Source organism: Pipistrellus hanaki, assembly GCF_964339955.1.
Source record: "Pipistrellus hanaki genome assembly, chromosome: 3".
NCBI lineage: Eukaryota > Metazoa > Chordata > Mammalia > Chiroptera > Vespertilionidae > Pipistrellus > Pipistrellus hanaki.
In genome coordinates this window covers 14,118,760-14,139,608 of record NC_140505.1, presented here as the reverse complement: position 1 = coordinate 14,139,608, position 20,849 = coordinate 14,118,760, and the positions used below count along the sequence as shown (strand labels likewise).

The 20,849-nt window shown below is 34.0% G+C and overlaps 1 protein-coding gene across 1 annotated transcript in view; it reads right to left on the bottom strand.

The window, feature by feature from the left end:
* The window catches only part of TNKS (tankyrase), a 150,462-nt gene that overhangs the window by 60,326 nt on the left and 69,287 nt on the right, over window positions 1-20,849 (bottom strand). Inside the window, exons 4-5 of the mRNA XM_084877032.1 lie at window positions 7,924-7,960; window positions 7,090-7,165 (exon numbers count right to left, since the gene is read on the bottom strand). Of these exons, the coding sequence (XP_084733158.1) occupies window positions 7,090-7,165; window positions 7,924-7,960 (113 nt within the window). The remainder of the gene's footprint in view (window positions 1-7,089; window positions 7,166-7,923; window positions 7,961-20,849) is intronic.

The following is a 20,849-nucleotide window of genomic DNA, read 5'->3' as shown; positions in this document are numbered from 1 at the left end:
GAGACTATTTTAGTAGAAGTGATTCCCTAATGAAAAATAAAAAAGAGATTTTCAAGGCCTTATTGTTACAAAATGAATATACATAAGCATAAAGATTTTATACAATACATCCCAACATAAGTAGGCAAGAAAACTTGCTCTAAGGGATTTTTGCATTACAGCAAGACATGCACCACTCAGCAAGATATACTTTAAAGATGTGATGTGATTAGATATATAATTACACCTAAAGCACTTGATGAGTTCCCTAATGCAGAGTTACTGCATTTTGATCTTCTTGTAATCCCAAGTAACATCTGAAGTATGGTCTATGTAAGTTGAAAATTAGAATATGGTATGACCTTTTAAGCTACCAAGATTTGACAAGAACAGAGCACGATGCTATAGGCCACTAAAGGCCATATGGAGCCAAGCATGTGCCCATACTTTCTTAAAGGAGAAAAAGGTTCCATATAAACTTTATTTGAGATACCAGGAGTCTTTTACTAGTGTGACTCTATGGGCTCTTGTATATTCCAATTCTATATTATGATAACTACTACTTACTGATAAAAAATCCTATATAATAAAAGCCCAACATGCTACGTGTCCAGTCATCCATTCAACCAATCAAAGCATGATATGCTAATGCCGCTCAACCACTCACTATGACGTGCACTGACCACCAAGGGGCAGATAGTTGACCAATCGCTAAGATATGCACTGACCACAGGAGGGGGCAGATGCTCCAACCTGTAGGTTAGCTTGCTGCTGGGGTCTGGCTGATTGGGACTGAGTGAGATGGGCCGGACATGCCCTGGAGCTCTCCTGTGGTTTCTTCCTGGCTAGCCAACCTTCTGCATCCCTCCCCGGCCCCAATTGTGCACTGGTGGTGTCCCTCGGCCTGGCCTGCGCCCTTTTGCAATCCGGGATCCCTAAGGGAATGTTGGCGAACTGATTTCAGCATGATCCCACAGGCTAGTCGAGGGACCCCTCTGGTGCATTCATGCACCAGGCCTCAAGTAAATTATAAAATGTATTACAATCTTAAAATGTTAAGAGTTGGTATCTTAGAACTAATGTGGCCCAAACTGTTATTTTTTAGGCTAAAAAAATTCAGAACTCAGAGATAAAATAAAACTGCCATGACCACATAGCTATAACAATATTAACTCAAAATGGTTTTCTACTTTTAAGTTCCTGCTTTTTCCCCATAACACCATAATCCCAAAAGATGCAATTGAACATATCTAAAATAATGTTTTGGGGTCTTATTTTGAAATCTTCTCTATTCTTCCAAGGAGCTATGAAAGAACTACTTTTAGTAATCCACCTGAGAAATGATGTAACAGATAATAAGCATTGATTAAATTACATTTTCTTAGACTAGAGGTAATTTAGTTACCTATTATTAGATAACAAATCACCTCCCAAATTACCTGGGCAGTCCTGCCCCATACCCTAGGGTGCTAGGATGGCTTATGTCACCTGGAGGCTGGACTGGGAGTTCAAGCAGAGGCCAGGATGTCTGGGACCCCTGGGTGGCTAGGTTCTCTGAGAAGCCTGAGTGAGCTCAGGTGGGTCTCTGGTTGGAGGCCTTAGTTCTCCATATGGACTTCTCCACATGGTTGCTTGGGCTGCCTCATGGCATGGCAGCTGGGTTTCAAGATAGAGCAATCCAAAAGCAAGAAGTTGGCAGCCGCCACACCAATTCAGGGGCTAGTACTGGAAATGGCACAGCAACACTTCTGCTTTATTTTATTCATCAAAGCAGCCCTGGGCTTAGTCAGAGTTTATGTGGGAGAGGACTAGATAGGGGCATAAATAACGAGGGGCACAGTTCATTGAGGGGTTTTCAAAATAACACTCTATCATAGAAGGATTGTAAAAATGCTGGTCAAACATAATATTCAGAGAAGATTTACACTGAAGGACAGAGCTGTTAACCAATAATACTGTTATTACAATATGACAAATGTATATAAACCTAAAGTTTAAATATAAATACAAAAAAAGTATACACTAATCCTATATGTTCTTTGTGCTTCATGGATGTGCTTTGGAATTTAAATGAATACGTGGCATTATTTTCAGCCAGATATTAATTTTAATAAGTGTGTTCTCATTAAAAAATATATAGCTCTAGAAAATATTTCTGAATTTATAAGCTGCTAATTTAAACAAATTTATTAATTATTTGGTAATTAATAATATTGGGTGGTAAGGGAACAAAGGCCACGCTCCAAAATAATTAACTCAATTATATGCTCTGTAGATTACCTGGTAACATACGTTTTATCCAAATGCTACCTGGGAGTGAGCCTAGATAATACAGTTTAAGTGGAGAACACTAGAGTACTCAAAAGTATGTCAGTGTCCATTCTAAATATGTTAAAAAGCTTCAAAAATATATCAAGGGAGTAGGAATCTAATTTACTGAGGTTCTACCATGTGCTACAAACTGTATACATTAATCACATTATTTCACTTAATCCTCTCAAATGCCTTGTGGAATGGGATGATTTTTCCCATATCAATGAATACACTGAAAACTGTACAGCCACATCCATACTTAGAAAATGAAAGAGCAGAGACCAGAACCCACTCTGTCTGACCTCAGAGCCTATTTGCTCTTTCAATTACATCACACAACTTTTTATGATGCCTTCAAGGGATGGTACTAAATTTTACTTTATTTTTAACTGATGTATATATAAAATAGTGTTTAAACACTTTACTTTTTTCTGTTTCCAGAGTCTTATAAATTATTGACTATATTATGGAAGCAAAGATTTACAAGTAGAAATATGACATTTAAAAAAAACTCTTCAGTTAATCTTTCTGAATTTAAATCATTTTCTTACAATTGCCTGTTAATCTAAATTTGTGGTTTCTTACGGAAGAGCATACATGTCTAAATACTGATGCTTTGAAAATAAAAGGGCCAGAAAACAAACCCCACCTTAAATCTACACTTTATAATTGTATCACAGGCAAAAGGAATCATACATTTTTTAGTGTGTTAGCGTCAATGTATTAGATTATATCTTAATCATTCTATCAATTTTTAAATTCCCTGTAAACCAATACCACGAAACACATTTTTATTTCCCATGACACTTAACAGAGTAATCTACATATGGTTAAATACTGAATGTTGGTTAAATGAATGAAATGAGCAGGAAAAAATCTGAAATACCAGAAATAAAGTTCCAACCAAATATTAGTTACTGTCAATATTTGTTGACATATAATCATAGCAACAGCAGGCACTGCAAAGATACATAGTATTCCTATTTAGGAGTATGTTCAGTAATGCCCAACTCCAACCTCCTCATTGTTATGAGGGAGTGATAAATTCAGAACATTTATTCTGAAAGAGAATAAAGGCAGCCAGGAAAGAAAAATAACAGGAGAGGGACCAAAATGAACTCTGAAGAAGGTTCAATGTTAAAATAATTTGAGATGTATTCAAATATTTTCATTCATTATAAAAAGGTATCCCTATGAAAATACTAAAAAACAAAAGACAATCATCTCCTTAGGTTTACATATCAATCAAGGCCAGAACATCTGTATAATTGCTAATAAGATGTCTGATATAGCCAAGTCAGTGTGGGTCAGTGATTGAGCATCAACATGAGCACAAGGAGGTCACGGTTTGAGTCCCAGTCAGGGCACATTGCCTGGGTTTTGAGTATGTATGGGGCATGAAGGAGGCAGCCGGTCAATGATTCTCTTTTATTATTGATGGTTCTATCTCTCTCTCCCTCTCCCTTCCTTTCGGAAATCAATAAAAATATATTAAAAAACTAATAAACAAAAAAGAATATGATAGAAAATACTGTAAAGGAAGAGTAATTGAAAACAAATTTAAGTTTGAAAATACAATCTGTTTTAAGGATCTGGTTGTACTCCACTCAATTCAAAATAATTGTGGAATATTGTACCTAATCATTCTGGACAAGAGACACAAAAAGAATAAATTATATCTGTGCCCCAAGTTTCTAAAGTGACCATCATTAAAACATGCATATAATTCTATAAAAATAGAATTTCAGACCAAAGTTGTTGTTTTTTTCTTTTCTTAAAACTGCCTTTGCTCTTTAGAGAAAAATAAAAAACAACTGGAAATTTCTAAAGTAGTCAAGTTCCATTTGGTTTACATGTAAAATAAAAGAATAAAATAAAAATATAAATTACTTAAAACCTTAATGATGCTTTACTATTTTCATAATTCTATAGGTTAGAAAAACAAATGTCTGTGGGAAATAAAAATATTAACATTCACATATTAACTAATTAGATAATCATGAAGTCACCAAATAGTATTAAGAAACTACTTAAAATTTACACTGTCAATATATAATCCCATGCATTATATTAAAAAGGAATGCTGAAATCTAAAATCCCTACACATATCTAGGCAAATTCTCCACCTACTAGTTAATGTATAAGAAGCAATTCTTTTCTAAAAACATTACAAAATTGACATTCCCATGGGCTTTTTAATTTGCAAACCAGGAATCATAGTAAAAACAGAGACAGGCCTGGACTCAGTTAAGCATTAATATAGTTATTTAGAAACCCTCTAAAAATGAATTTGATTCTGCACTGTGTCCTAAAATACAATTTCAAGAAATAAACTAACTTACTATATATATATATATATATAAAGAGCCTTTATCCTCTTCATATAAAACCTGAGTTTCTAATTCCAGGTAAATACATGCAAATGGCTTGAAAAAATACTAAATATAAAAATTAGACTTGTAATTTAATAGGTAGATTTGCTTACACGTTTTATTAATATCAATAGAGAGAAAACAAAGATAATGTCATAACTAAGGGATCTTATCCCAATCTCCATTAGCACCCAGAATATTTACTACTTTGTGGCTCTGTTGCAACTAATATATTTAGTAAAAACTACTTTGTGCCAAATATGGGTAATATTTAAATATAAACATTATTCAATTTTAATTTTGAAATGTTGTTTGCATTTTGCATAACAATGAAAAATTTTAAATGTTTTTTTTATGTGCAGAAATAGCACTAAAATCTTATAAATGCTTGTTTAATCTTTTATAATTTGAGAAAATTGGTAATCTAAAAAGTAAGAGTACATTTTATAAAATTATTGCATTATTTATGTTTGAATCATTCAGTAGAATATTTGAGAAATACTTTAAAATGTTCTAAACATTAAAATACATGCCTCCTTTATTGTACAATTACTCAAAATAAATTAATAAAATAATACTAGTAATAATATATAGTAACAGGAAATATAAAATCCCTATTCACATATTTCTGGGTTAATTATCTAAATGATAAAGAGAACAGATGACTTTTTTTTCACTCAGAGCATAAAACTGCTTATCAGGGAACATATTCCTATCTTAAGGTCTTGCTACATGCAAAGGGCTTGGCTTGGTCCGATGCAAAATACAAAAGAGAGCTAATATATCAGTGGAAGAAAAAGTCATGTATGAATAACTACAATTCAATAACTCTGATAAAGGCCATTGAGTAATTCAGAAAAGGAGCCATAGGAATTTGGTTTCAGCTAAAAGGAATGAGGAAAGTGTATCCTCTTTTGATAAGAAGGAAAGATAAAGGAGCTCTCTATATATTATATATTTGTGTAGGGGGTGAGGCCGGGAGAAGAAGTAATTTGCTAATTATTAGTGTTCATGCTCCTTAATTATTAGGATTGCTGAGCTGGAAATGGGACTGTCAAGGTATAAGGATAAAGATGGAAGAATAAGGCTGGAATGGAAATCGACTCTGGCGGTAGTAATCGCACATAAATTCTGCAATATTAAAATGGCTATGGAAAAATGAAGTATGCTGGGTTCTATAAAGAGCTCTGGCTAAAGATATTGCTGCACTTACCATTGATAAAAATGCCCTGTTCTGCACTGTGATAAAAGCCACTTATCTACAGAGAGGAGCCAAACAAAATTTGGAGCTTTAAAGTAACTCAAGAATGTTAAAATCCTCAAAGCAACCTCAAAACTGTAGGGAAAATGAGCAGTTATCATGTTTAAAATCTCCACAAAGCTATTAGTAGTACTTAGTAAATCTCTGCTAGTTTAGCGTTTTATATATATATAATTTAACCTTACATGAAAGTATAAGTCTCTCTTCAAATTATCCAGAGAAGTGGAACACTTATTAGACCATGAGAAATAATATGCAAGCCATCTACAGTAACAAACAACACATATTCCGAGGATTCATTTCTTGCCACTATTCTATGGGTTTCTTTAGAATGGGAAACAAGTGTGAAAGCAGTCAAGAAAAACTGAATAATTCTGATCTATAAAATCATCACTCAGAAAAATAATTTTTAAAGGCAAAATATGTATTATTTCTAAGAAACACCATCCATCCTCATAGTTTACATAGCATATTTTCAAAATGAATAATCTCAAAGGAATTAATTCTTTAAATTTTAGGCACAAGATGATTTCCCTCAATATTTACAGTGTAACCTTAAACATATTTTAGGATTTTAAACCATAAAAGCAATATTTTAACATTAAAAAATTAACTGCCATTTAAAAAAAGACTTTATAGTGTCCATATACCATGATAAAAACTTATCCAATAAAAAAAAACAAAAAACAAAAAGCATGGCTATCACAGAGATCTAAAGAAAATCATTAGCAACATTTTCTCAGCTTTAAATTGAAAAAGTATTGGTATCTAATAAATAAATCTTCCTCTGCCAAATAGGAAATAAAAAATACATATATCCTAACAAAAATGGGTAAATAGGACATAAACAGATATTGCCAGTTTCCATGATCATACACAGAAAAATGTTATTATAATTTTAATCACCTACAAAACTACAGTTCCATTTAACAAACAACTTTCAGTGTCTGACATTTAAAGAGGAAGGCTTAACATCCATGCTTCAGCAGCTCAATGAATATGTCACAACTGCCAATAACAGATACAGCAGCATTTCATTTTACAGTGAAAAGATGCCAGGAAATACGGTTATATATGCATACATATATATGCCAACCTCAAACATTTTAACTGTAAAGCAAAAAGAAATTACTGAAGGGGAATATTATATTTTAAATAACTTACCTTTCGTCCATCACTTGCATGGCAATTCACATTGAGAGGAGTCAGTAAAGCCATTAGTTTTTCTTCATTACCACTCCTATAAAAAGGTATGTCATTCTTTTAAAATTACAGAGCTCTTATGTATATTTATAGATATATTTTCACGAGAAGGAAAATAGTATGGGTTTGCTTCAATTTCTTTCATATGTTTTTAAATGACTCTCTTTTGCTAAATTCAATTCAATTAATACATTCCTAATTAATTCCTGTTAATCACCATTTAGTAGTACAGCTTGAAAGATCTAGCTCTCTACATTTTTATGTTTTATTTGTCTGCAGAAAGTCACCTTCCTAATTACAAGCAAACTTTATTCTGATAAGTGATCTAAAACACAGGAGTTAAAAATATATACAAAATGCAGTAAAGAGCTAATCAATTAAATTATAAATGAACAAGAACAAAAGAAAATGAATGAGAATTTTAACATTTGCTTTATGTCCCTCATTTAAGCTTTTGAAAACTAGAAAAAATTTTAAAGAAAAATAAAGGTATAGATATTTAAATACTCTGAGAATATCATTGGAAAAGCCGGGCAACTAAGGTTTGCAGGTACCTTTAGATAGGTTCCAAATACAATTAACCTTATAATCATCACCAGACTGAGACTGCCTCATTTAATGCAGCTAATCATGTAAAGTAAAATACACGAAGATTTACTATAAGGTCTTTTCTGCATTATTGCATAAAATCAAGCAAGACGATATCATGTTATAATTTTTACAGTCCTCCACCTGCCCACCCCCTATTCTCCCTTAAACGCATTATACTCACTTAAAATGAATGGAATCACTTACCTAGCAGCTTCTAGGAGTTCGTCTTTCTTGTATTCACCTAGATGATTACAAAATATCATGCTGTTAGCATTTGGCAGAAGACAGATTAAGAATGCAGCAGGCAGCAAACAGAGAATTAAGTAGAGAAGAAGAGAAAAAGATAGTCCACACCCCGCTGGGTGATGGAGCTGTGACGTTAGCCAGCTTGTGAAGGCAGCATCACCAGTGCCTTGGAGACGGGCAGCAAATTGACGCAGCTTCTTGTCCAATCCTCAGATGAAGTAGCTTTCTTCAGACAACCAATGAATGCTAAATCTCGTGTCCAGAAACACATTCCCTCTGATAGCAGCATGCCAGCTGAAGACAATACGCCCTCCCCCCTTTTCTATTCAGCCTGTCACAGTATACTTGTGAAGCATAATACATTCTGAGACAAAAGCAAAATAATGTGGCTCTTTAAAGGTACACATTACTTGTTTTCAAAAAACTCAGTTTTTTGGTAAAGAGATGGAAAGTTAAAAAACACACATTCATTGCCATTGCTGAGTATTATAGCAGAAGAAGAAGGAAAAAAAAAAAATCAGAACCCTGAAGCCTTTGCCTGGATAGGATAGGTCTGGAGACTAGAAATACGTGAACTACGTACCAAATGCTATGAACCTCTTGGAGGCAGCGCTCCAAAACCCAAAACAGTGAATACATTTAAATGACAATAATATTCTAACATGCTATACGTAATCTTTACACTTTATACAGATCCTGTACCAAGTTGTAACAAACAATAAACCTTACAACTATTTTTAAAAAGCAGGCTGGGGGTCTCTGTGAATGAGCAGATATCTAACTATTGAGATGTGAATACATTTTTTCATTCTATTTTTTAATATCACAGACTAGAAAGAGGTATATAATTTAAGACCTTCAATACAAACTTCCCAGGGTATTCAAGATTTAACAAACAAGTTTCTTTTGAAAGCTTAGAATAAGAAATTTTAATAGTATAGCATCTGTTCATTCAATAGAGAAAGAGAATAGCCAGGACTATGATTCAGCTTTAACAGTACATGGGCTCAGTTTGCTATCTCTCTGAAGAAATACTTATGTTTAATGCTATTAAGAAATAAGCTTAAATTACATTTATAATCTTACTTATAAATATAGCTTTCTTTGCATTTTGTTTCTGTTTTGCTACAGAATGCAGACTATTAATGCAAACACTGTAAGACATTTCAGGACCACCAACCACATATTTAAGTTCTATAATCCATCACTGCCAAATATTATTTTAGTTTAGATAAGTCTTGCTTTCAAATTAAGATTACATTAAAATCTAAGAACTGTGAAAAGTTATTTTCTAATAAAAAAAATCATTTTTTAAAAATCTATTCTTCCCTAAGGAAATTTTATATACCAATAAAATGACATGCTATCAAGCTAGAATGTATGATTCCTGATGATAAGAGTTGGCCTTTCCAATTTCCCATATTTTGCACTCCAGATTCTTTAACTGATTCACAGTTTAAGATTTGTATTATTATATCCATCACCAATAAAGCTCTTGACTTCCCAAAACCAAAAACCTATCTTTACTAAACATTTTAGTTGGCAATATGGAAGTTGGAGAGTTAATTTAAAATGCCCCTGTGAGAAAAATGGTATAACCCATAATCTCAAACATTTTAAATATCAAGAGCAAAGAAAATCAAATTATGGAATTATCCATAGAAGTCTTTCTTTCAGTGAATGAACATTTATTTGAAAGGCCTATATGCCAGATTCAAAACCAAGACACACACTAACATCTCTATAGTCAAGGAATATTAGTCTATCAAATGAGACAGACGAGTAAACAAACGATTGCAGTAGAGTATAAAAAGAATCGTATAAAGTGCTATAAAGAGCTTAAAGTCTAGTCTAAGTGGAATTAATAAAAGGCAGGTAATTATAGTTCAAGAAAGGTTTCCTGAAAGAGGGGAAACTTGCACAGAGTTTTGAAGGAAGACAGGTGATCCTCAGATAAAGAAGGGTGAGGAGAAGGAAAATGGTAGCTCTGCAAACCTGAAACAAAGGACTTGCAGGGGAATGGGTACGGATGAGGCAGAGAAGAATTAGAAAGATCATGAATGACGCTCTAAGAACTCTGAACATTATTTTGAAAGCAATGAGGAAATATTAAAATATTTAACAAGGGTAGTACAAAGTATATTTAAAGAGCTGCTAAGTTTGTGATTATGTAAACTATTTCTATGCTCTACTCCAGAGAACTGTAGTTGGGAAGAAAAGTGGCCCAAAGCGAAGAGGAGGTGGACAGAGTAGAACAATGAATTTTGACATAGTTTATATTTTGGAGTAAATATAAATTCCCTTATATATAGTAAAAACATTAAAATCGGGAGTGAAAGTAGCTACTATTGAAATCTAAGTCACAGCGAAAAGTGACTCCAATAGCTAGGTAGTAAAACTGCAAAGTATTTGGGATCTTCAAAGCTAAAATCAGTCTACCTACAGTTTTCTCCAAAAGGCACATTTTTGCAAAAATGGTATTCCCTCATAGATAATAAACCAAAGTGTTCAAACGAAAACATTTACATATATCTGACAGAGTCGGACACAGGTGTTGCAAATGGCTTTCTACTCTTACTGTTAGCGAGCCAAGTACTTTAATCAGCTTTGCTGCAATACATTCCAACATCCACTATCTGGTGCCCAAGGACTACAATCCATAAACAGTAAACTATTTTTCAAATGCTACATTGCAGCTACAACCGACGTAATGAATATAGGATGTCCTTTACGCACTCTGACAACAAATCTAAACTACTTACTTAACAGCCAAACCACAGGTTCTGTTGCATTTTAGCTGAGAATCTGAAAATATTCTGGCCGAGACTATGGTGCTCTATGGAGCATTTATATTCTTTAATAACATTCAAATAAAGGCTAGCAGTAGATCAGTCAGAAACACAACTAGGCAATTACAGTCAGGATAATAGCAGCCAAGAATGGAGAAAATGGATGGCTTAAAATATTTTTCTTTGATTAGAATAAAATAAGTGGAATAAAAAAATTAAGCAAGCAAAAAATTTATTTTCCAAAGTCTGAATTTTTATTATTAATAAACTAATGAAAGGATACATGTAAAGATAAGCATACACACACACACACACACACACACACACACACACACACACACACACACACACACATATATATGCGCACATGCGCGCACCACACACACACAGCACAGCGGGATATAAGTTAATGTGTTAAATAGGTATGTTATCAGTAAGAAGGTTAAAAATAAAGGTTAAAACATAAAGATTAAAAATAAACCCCCCTTGTATTTCTCTGAAGTAGTTAGAAGACAAATTACTTTTTTGAATAAAAATGAAGAACACCTACTACACCAATAAATAGAAATCATGATTATCGACATCTCAATTTTAACATTTTAAGGGGCTTCTGACCCTTTCTTCAGCAACTGACAGGATCAAAATAGACTTGATTTTGTAAAAATGTTTTGTTGAGATGGAAGAGCATGGAAAGATTATGATTGTGAAATCACAAGTTCTTAAAGCAGTAAGGAACTAAAAAGAATTATGACCTTTATTTTCTCTACTTTGAAACCATGCATAATACATGCCTCTCAGTAACAACTCTTGTTATATGGCATGAGGGGAGTGTAGTTTGAAAGTCACCTTTCTCCTGTCACCTCACCCCCAATTTCAGTCACTCTCCTAAGGGACCATCTGCAACAGATTCATTTACAGTTAATGAAACTGACACTAAGGCAGTTAAGTGCACTGTCTAAGGTTTCATCAGTAATATTCACTATCTGGTAGGCCCGAAACAAGGCTAATATGTGAGTAAAAATGAAACAGATCTGAGCTTTCAAAGAAGCAATGTAAAAAAAAAAACAACAAAAAAAAAAACCCACAATAGGAATAATCAATTTTAAAAAGCAACCCCAAAAACTAGCTTTAAATAAATAAACATATTTATATAAAATAAGCCAAATATTTTCATCAAAACTATATTAAAGCATTGGAGCTTTCATATGAGCTTGTAAACATGGGCAAAAAAAAAAAAAAAAGAAAGAAAGTAATTTTAGTTAATATTTTGGGCCAGGGGAATAGGAATGAAGAAAATATATCCCAAGTCTATTCAAATGATCAATGCATTTCGCATTTCCCATAGCATGCTTAATTCCTCATGCTTTAGGTATCTCAAGGGAAGAGCTATGTATAGACTTCAATCAAGAAACTGATTCATAAGATACAGAGAACATTTTGACAGTTGCCAGATGGGATGAGGGTTGGGGAGAGGAATGGGTGAAAAGGGTGAAGGGATTAAGAAGTACAAAGTGGTAGTTACAAAATAGTCATGGGGACGTAAAGTATAGCATAGGGAATCTAGTCAATAATATTGTAATAAATACATTCAGATGGGTACTAGATTTATTGGGGTGATCACTTTGTAAGTTATATAAATGTCTAAACACTAGGTTGTAAACTAATACAATATTGTAGTCATCTGTAATTAAAAAATTAAAAAAATATAAGACAAAACCTGTTATCAAGGACTTTATATTGCCAAGTAGTAAGTAGTACCATGAGTTGATAATTTTCATACAGATATTTTTTCATCAAGATATCAGCAAATATAAGAGTTGAATTGATTTTTGTAACTAAACTGACAGCCTACATATAAAATAAAGTATTAATTTAGGTGATATATTTCATGTTTTCACAGTTTGAAAATTTGACCAGCTATGTAGTGTTAGAAGGAATTTCACTAAAGCACCAGGAGATAATTTAATCTCAAGAAGTTAATAGCTATGTCTTCCACCAAGATCAATTTCAGATTAACTGATATTCTACTATATATAAATGATGACTCTAAGAATTACTGAATTATTTTTTTCTCCTTGAAATCTTTCATGAATATTTTCAGGACAATAGAGGGAAAATTACAGTTATCAGCATTCTCAATGCTTTTTTCTTACTTCTGTATCCTGCCATTCTTCTCATTCATTTTTCTACTTGCTTCAAAGTCTAGAATTATGATCAGACTAATCACTCAACAGTCATTCTAAATATGGAATAATATGGGGCTTTCAAAATCTAGGCTTGAGCAGAGTATTTTCCTGGTAGAGATCCTTTCCTTCTTTTGCCTCCTACAACTTTGACCTTTTTAATTAGCCAGTATTAAGCAACATTAAACATAACCTGTGCTATAATGTTATCATAACAAAGTATGCTGTCTAATACAGTACCCACCACTCTCACATGGCTACTTACTCTTAAGTGCATCATAAAAAATATGTTAAAAATACAAATTCTGTTCCTGAGTTGCATTAACCAGATTTCAGGTTTTTCAATAGGCACAAGTGGCTAGTGGCCACCACACTGGACAGAATGTCAGACAGACAGTTGAAACTTTTTTTGGTCCATGCTACTCCACAGTGTGTTTAGTGACAATTTAAGAAGTCATCTTTTACTCTAATAAACTACTTTTCATGTATTCGTACTCTTAAAGTTGTTACTGCCAAAACTCTATAAATTCTCCCCCCCCCCCCAACTGAATACCAAACAACTTATTCATCTGCATAAAATACAGGGGAAACACTGGACTGTGTGATAAAAGATCTGGAGTGTCTGCTAGCTCTGCCATCAATTTCCTGGTGTGACTTCGGGGAGAGTCCTTTTAGCTTCCTAGAAGCCTCCATGTTATTGTCATTTGGAAAAATGAGGGTGGAGGGCTAAATGACCTCTGAAGTTTCAGATCTAACTCAATATGGCTCAGATCTTTTTCTAAGACCATTTTAATGATGCCTAAACAGAATTTAAGGAAAAACAAAATTATCTTGGGAAAAATCTCTACTAAACTATGACAAAAAGTAGTACCTGAAATTATAGGGTAAGTATAAAGCAATTTTACCAAAACAGCACTATTTTCTATTGTGTTGGTAAATTTTAAAGAAGAAAAAAAAGTTCATCTAAGTATGGAAGTAGACATAAACGAGGAAGATTATTATTTAAGAAGAATTTTCCAATTCATTAGGAAAATGGAGATGTGTCCCACTCCCTGAAGGGCAGCTGAAAATCATTTTTCAAAGAAAAAGACACCCCCCATATGATTATATTATCCTGTGCCATAATATCTAAATAATAAAAATTAAAATACAGCTGAAACCAGTTTGGCTCAGTGGATAGAGCGTCAGCCTGCAGACTGAAAGGTCCCAGGTTCAATTCCAGTCAAGGGCATGTACCTTGGTTGTGGGCACATCCCCAGTAGGGGGTGTGCAAGAGGCAGCTGATCGATGATTCTCTCTCATTAATGTTTCTAACTCTCTATCCCTCTCTCTTCCTCTCTGTAAAAAATCAATCAAATATATATTTTAAAAAATTATATTACCTCCAATACAAAAATCTAAACCAATGTTCTAAAACTTTTAAAAAGCACAATACAACATTCAAACATAAAAAAGCTCTGAAAAAAGCCACAATGTTATCAATAAATGATTGTTAGCAACCAGTAATATCTAAGATCCACATTCCATTTATAAACACTTATCAGAGTTTCAAATGATTTATACCTGTTTCTGATATTCTGTTAGTTGTATTTGAAATGTGGCTTGACTTTTTGCTGAAATTTATTTTCCTGTTAAAATGTAAGTATTAAAATTTGGAACATAAATATAAATACACACTGGCTGAAAAAACTTTTAAGATATATACAGTCTCTGAGGTTGGATATTAAAAACCAAGAGGCAAGTTCCTCCAGGATGCTGTTAACTAATGAGACATTTGACAAAGAGTGTCTACCAGTATACTGGGGGACAGCACACATATAAAACTACCATGTGCTGAGAGGTTACAAAACAGCAAACACTGTCACTAAAGTGGGAGCAAATTCTCCGAGTGAGATAAGAAGAGCGCTCCAAGGTATAAGAAACTTAGTATGAGACCAGAGCACAAGTTCTGGACAGTTATTTGGTAGGATAGAGTGATGATGGGAGAGAGAAGGGAAGTGAAGGTTAGATGGAAGAAGGAAAAAGTCAGAGAGAAGAAGAGTAGTAAAATAAAGGCAGGAATGAGGTTAGGAAGGGAAAAGAATACAGTTATAAAGTTTATGAGGTAGACACTGAGAAGGCTAGAGACTCAGGGATGAGTAAAACATAAGAATACTGAAAATTAATGATCAGAATAACACCGAAATGAGGCTCTTCTCAGTAGGTAATCTAGGGTTTTTAAAGATACATGCACTAATGACGAGAATTCACAGGTATTAAGGAACAATGATAATTAATGAAAATTTATAAAGGCAGCACAAGCTTTCTGTAAGACTACCTCTCTCAAATGCATATGCCAGGAAGTGACTGAGAGTATGCTTGGATAATGTGTCAAGCACACCACTAATCACTTTTACTGAATCTTGTAGAAATGAACAACTTTACCAAAAGAAATATAGAACATGTCTAGTGCCTCTAAAGTCCCGGGCACAGGACCAAAAGACTTGGTAAATTTATCATTTTTCTTGCTAACTTAAAAGAAATGGAAGTTTGAGGAAAAGGAGCAGCTGGCTATCCATGAAAGAACAAAATCTAGTCTTGAGGAACCTTGATCTTAGGATGCAAAATGATGGCAATTGATGATGAGTATTAAAAGAAGAACATAAAAAATGAGGATTAGATAGAATGTCTTTCAATTAGAGCTAAAAAGTGTCAGCTGTTCAAATATATAAATCAATTTTAAAAATTAATTTAAGTAAGACTAGCTCAGATTAAGCTACTCTGAAGGCTGGTTTGACAGGAAGCTCAGAGAATCAATGTGACAAATTTACAAAAAGGTAAAAAGAAACATGTTCTATCAGCAGAATAAAAAAAAACCCAAAAAACGATGGGGTTATTTAGTCTACAATATAAAAGACTAAGGTGATAGAGGTGGTTATAATTATAGAAAGGGTTCTAACTTCTATTGTCACTACTTCAGAGAAAGCTCTAAAAAAGAAAAATGCTTAGCCATATACAATGTAGTTCCAAAAAGAAGTGACATGTACTGTATTTGGTTTAACAAATGGGAGAAATATTTCTAACCATTTAAGTTATTCCACCAAGAACTAATTATGGCAGAGAGCTAGAGCTATAGCACAGAAATGCCAGGTTGGAATACAGCATAGAATCCTTATGGGGTAATGGAGTAGATTAGTAACCTCTAAATCTAACGCCCCTTCCAGATCCATGGTTATGTATGTGACTTTCATGATACAGCTGCATACTTGTTAATTATAATAGATTTGGACTTAAGTTACACATGATGTGTTTTTTACTATCTACTCTTCATGAGATCCAACCACTGGTCTCCAAATTTAATTCACATACAAAATCTTATTTGACAGGCATTTCATTTGAATGAACTCATTTAATCCTCAAATAATGCTTCTGTTCTATTATTACTTCTATTTTACAGATGAAAAAACTGAGCAATAGAAGGTCACATAGTTAATGTATCAGGTTCCTTATGTTATTGTAACAAATTACTAGAAACAGTGGTTTAAAACGCAAATTTATTCTCTTACAATTCCTGAGATCAGAAGTTTAAAATGGATTAGCAGGGCTGGATTTCTTCTGAACACTCTAGGAGATAATCCATTTCCTTGCTTTTTCTAGCTTGGAAAGGTGCCCACATTCCTTGGCTTGTGGCTCCTGCATCACTATGACCTCTGCTTCCACATCACATCTCTTCTCTGTCTGACCTTCTTTCATCCTTTCTATAAGAACCCTGTGATTTATTGGGGCTAGCCAGAGAACTTCAAATAATCTCCCCATCTCAAGATCCTTAACTCTATCACACCAGCAAAGTTCCTTTTACCTCATAAGACAATAGTTACCATTGCTGGGTATTAGCGTATGGACATCACTGGGGACCCATTATTGTGCCTGTAACAGCTAGAATATGGCAGATGGGAGAATGTTAACCACAATAAATGCTGCCTCTCACACACTGCTCCGTTACAGATGGAAAATAGACTGCCTATACCTTCTAAAATATTCCCTATAAGATGCTAGGAATTAAGAATTTTCTTCAATAGGGCATGTGAAATTTAACACCCAGGATCCTAGACTGTAAAGCAACATATGGAATTTTACTTGGCATGACCTTCTTTTTGGAGAATAAGCTGTTTAAAAAAATGTGTGGTGAATATCTAAAGAAGGCAGCTACTTTACTTTTTGGTTAAGTTAGAAATAATGTAAAAAACATTCTTTATCAATAAAAATACAGTGTATTCTGAAAGAAAAATTCTGGTGAAATTCTGAGGACCCACATTCATATCTCCAATTGAAAAAGACTTAATTTCTTATGAAATCATATTTTTATAATGCAAGGAATAGTCCATTTCTAGTTATCAGTAGTAAGTTAGAACTAGGGAAAATATAAATCTAAGTAAAAAAGCACAGAGGACATGTTATTTTTGTCTGCCCATTACATCCTTCTTCTGGGAAGTGCTCGGTCCCCTGTTTTGGGGAATAGCTCCTCCTTTATTATGATTACATCATTCTGGTAGATTTTCCAAATCACAGAGTCCCACACCATACCTGACCAATAATCACAGTCTAACCACAGACCAGTGGCTGATCAGCTCAGAGTTCTTCCTTGAGACTTTTCACTACACAATTGGGGAAGAGCCTTTTTTTTACATTAGAAAATATAATAAGAGCTCTAGTGCTGTATCCCCAGAACTGCCAATAGTCATGCTCAACACAGAAGAACCTAAGAAAATAAAAACACACGGACAAAAAATGGAGAACGGAGAAGGCAAAGGGAAAAAACAGGAAGAGGGCAGGATGGAGAAGGCGTAAGAGTGAGTGAGGGGAAGGGGACAGAGAAGGCAGAAGAGGAATGCTCAGGAAGTGGGACAAAAATGAAACGTGACTAAAGATTAATATGCAAAAAGGTAGTCAGTATTTAAAAACATAAAGTTTGAGATAAATTAAAAATAAAAGTAATCTAGGATTAGTACTATGTTAAATATTGAAAAAGTGTAAGTAGGCCCTACTGATAATGGGAGTTTCTAACCAGACAAGGACAAGGCCACAGAAAACAATGTCCCTCTACAAGTCCGCACTACAGCTATAAACGTAACCCATATCCTTTCTTCCAAGTTAACTATTACTTTTTTAATAATGACATCATGAGCCTGGCTTTAGGATCAGTTCTGCTAGTCATGGATTACCCAGGGCCTCTGTGTATGTGCATGTGTGTGTAGGTATATACCTCTACCAGCAGGTAGAGTAAACACTAAAGCACAAAATTCTATGATTTGTAGATTGGAGATCTTGCTTCTTTATTAGCAAGATATTAATTAACACCTTAGGAAAACTAAAGAAAGGACACTTGTAGAACTTGAGATAAATAAGTTACTGCCTATTAGCATCTTCAAGACAAAGTTCCAAGGTTATATCAGCTTTACCTTAAAACAAAACAAAACAACCAGCAAACCAGTTCATGCACATAGGCAAGTACACTTTTACCCTCACTCTAGACCAGGGGTCCTCAAACTTTTTAAAGTGGGGGCCAGATCACGGTCCCTCAGAGAGCTGGAGGACCGGACTATATGAACTACTAATCCCTACTGTAACACCTTGGCTGCGCTCACTGCCCAAAAAACCTGGCGGGCAGGATCAGACTCCCCTGGGGGCTGCATGTGGCCCACGGGCCGTAGTTTGAAGACCCCTGCTAGACAGTAAGTTCCTGTGCTCATATTTTGCTTAATGATTCTGATCACTCCATGCCTCTTGCCTGACACAGAAGAAAGTGCTATCTTTTGGTAGAATGATGCTGTTGTTGAGAACAAGCTAGAGAAGAATTGTATATTTTCTCCTTTTGCTTAGTTTGTTCATTTATTTTGTGTCAAGCTTTTAGATGACCCAGAGCAACTGGAGAGTGAAATTGAATAAGATCATATAAGGCAATATTCTTTTGACAATGTCAAGCAAAAGTATGGGAAAAACAAATATTCTAAATGGAAAAACACACAAAAATGTTGGATTGAAAATACTAAGCCACATATGTGGGTAGAGAACAGACCAGGAGCGGTAAATGCTGAGTCCTTGCTTTAGTAATTTCTGCAAAGAATCAATTGCTCCTTCCTCTGTGCTTTGTAACACTTTCTATATTGTATGAAAAATCATTTGTGGATCTGTTCTTCTTTGCCCAACTTGAGCTCCTAGAAGTCAAGGACCATATTTTATACTCATTCTTATATTTAAAAAAGAAGAATACCTATTTTACTTTCCCATCATGGAATAGCATATATTTCTTCTTTAAAAAAATATATATATTTTATTGGTTTTTTACAGAGAGGGATAGAGAGTTAGAAACATCGATGAGAATCATCGATTAGCTGCCTCTTGCACACCTCCTACTGGGGATGTGCCCGCAATCAAGGTACATGCCCTTGACCGGAATCGAACCTGGGACCTTTCAGTCCCCAGACCGACGCTCTATCCATTGAGCCAAACCGGTTTCGGTAGAATAGCATATATTTCTTAAAAAGAATGTCTTATCTAGAGGAAAGTTCATTGTAACAACAGAGGACTATATTGTATCTAGGCTTAGAACTAAGAATAAAACTATCACAAAATCACATAGGAAACTGGGAAAAATAAAAAGTTCCAGTAAGAGGAATTTTTAAATCTACCTAATTGAATTACTGTGGGAAGAAAAAAAATTTTTTATTAGCAATCAATAGACTAATTAAACCTATAGCTATTTTAGGTTATGCAAAAAGAACTTGATATTTTTTTTTCCTTTTCTCCAGGAGAATACTGGACTAATTGAGCATTTATAATAATGAATAAAATTATATTTTTATATATAGCACATTTTATTTATCCATTCATCTCTTAGTGGGCACATGGTTTGCTTCCCACCTTTTGGCTCTTGCTAATATGCTACTATGAATATGAGTGTACAAATCTCTCATACAATTTGGCCACTCCATGTATATCCTGTATAATAAAAGGCTAATGTGCAAATTGTCCCCTTGACCAGGAGTTCAACCAGCAGGCAGACCAGTCAACTGCTCATGTCCCCTCCCCCTGGCCAGGCTGGCCGGACCCCACCCATGCACGAATTCATACACTGGGCCTCTATTACACACACACACACACACACACACTCTGAGTGGCCAGATTATTATGCATTCAGAGATCATAATAATCTGGCCACTCATATATATCCGAAAGTTAAATTGCTGGATTACAGGAATTATGTTTTTATTTTGGAGAAACCTTCACAGCGTTTCCCATAGCAGTTATGTTATTTTACATTCCCACCAACAGTGCACAAGAGTTCCAATTTCTCTACATCTTCACCAGTATTTGTTATTTCTATTTTGTTTTAATAGTAGTTATCCTAATGCATGTGATGTAGTAGCATTCCAAATTTCTATTTCTTTTCAAAACTATGTCTAATGAATAAATTTTTAATAAAAACTGACTTCCCAAGAGTCTGGGACTTTGAAATATGGATAAAATGCAAACCTAGCTGAATAATTTCTCATTAAATTATTTTAATAAAGCAAAACTGGTTATTACTTGGACTGTGTTTTCCTTTCACTGAGTTTAATTTATATGAAGATAGATAAAATATTAATATTTTCTCACTATTATGTGTATAGTATAACCAGCTGCTTTATGGCATCAGGGTATAAAGAAGTAAAGTACTAATACACTTTTAGTAAGACTGCTATTATAAGTCCTGCAACAGAGGTAAAATAATGAATTTTCTATGCTTTGATTTGAGTTTACTTTAATTTTCATGAGATACTCAAGTATATATGTTTATTTAGTAGTATTTTCTTTGCAGGTATAAACCAAGGTTCATATGCTAGAAAAAGTTAACATATTTTTTAATAGAATTTATTGGAGTTACATTGGTTAA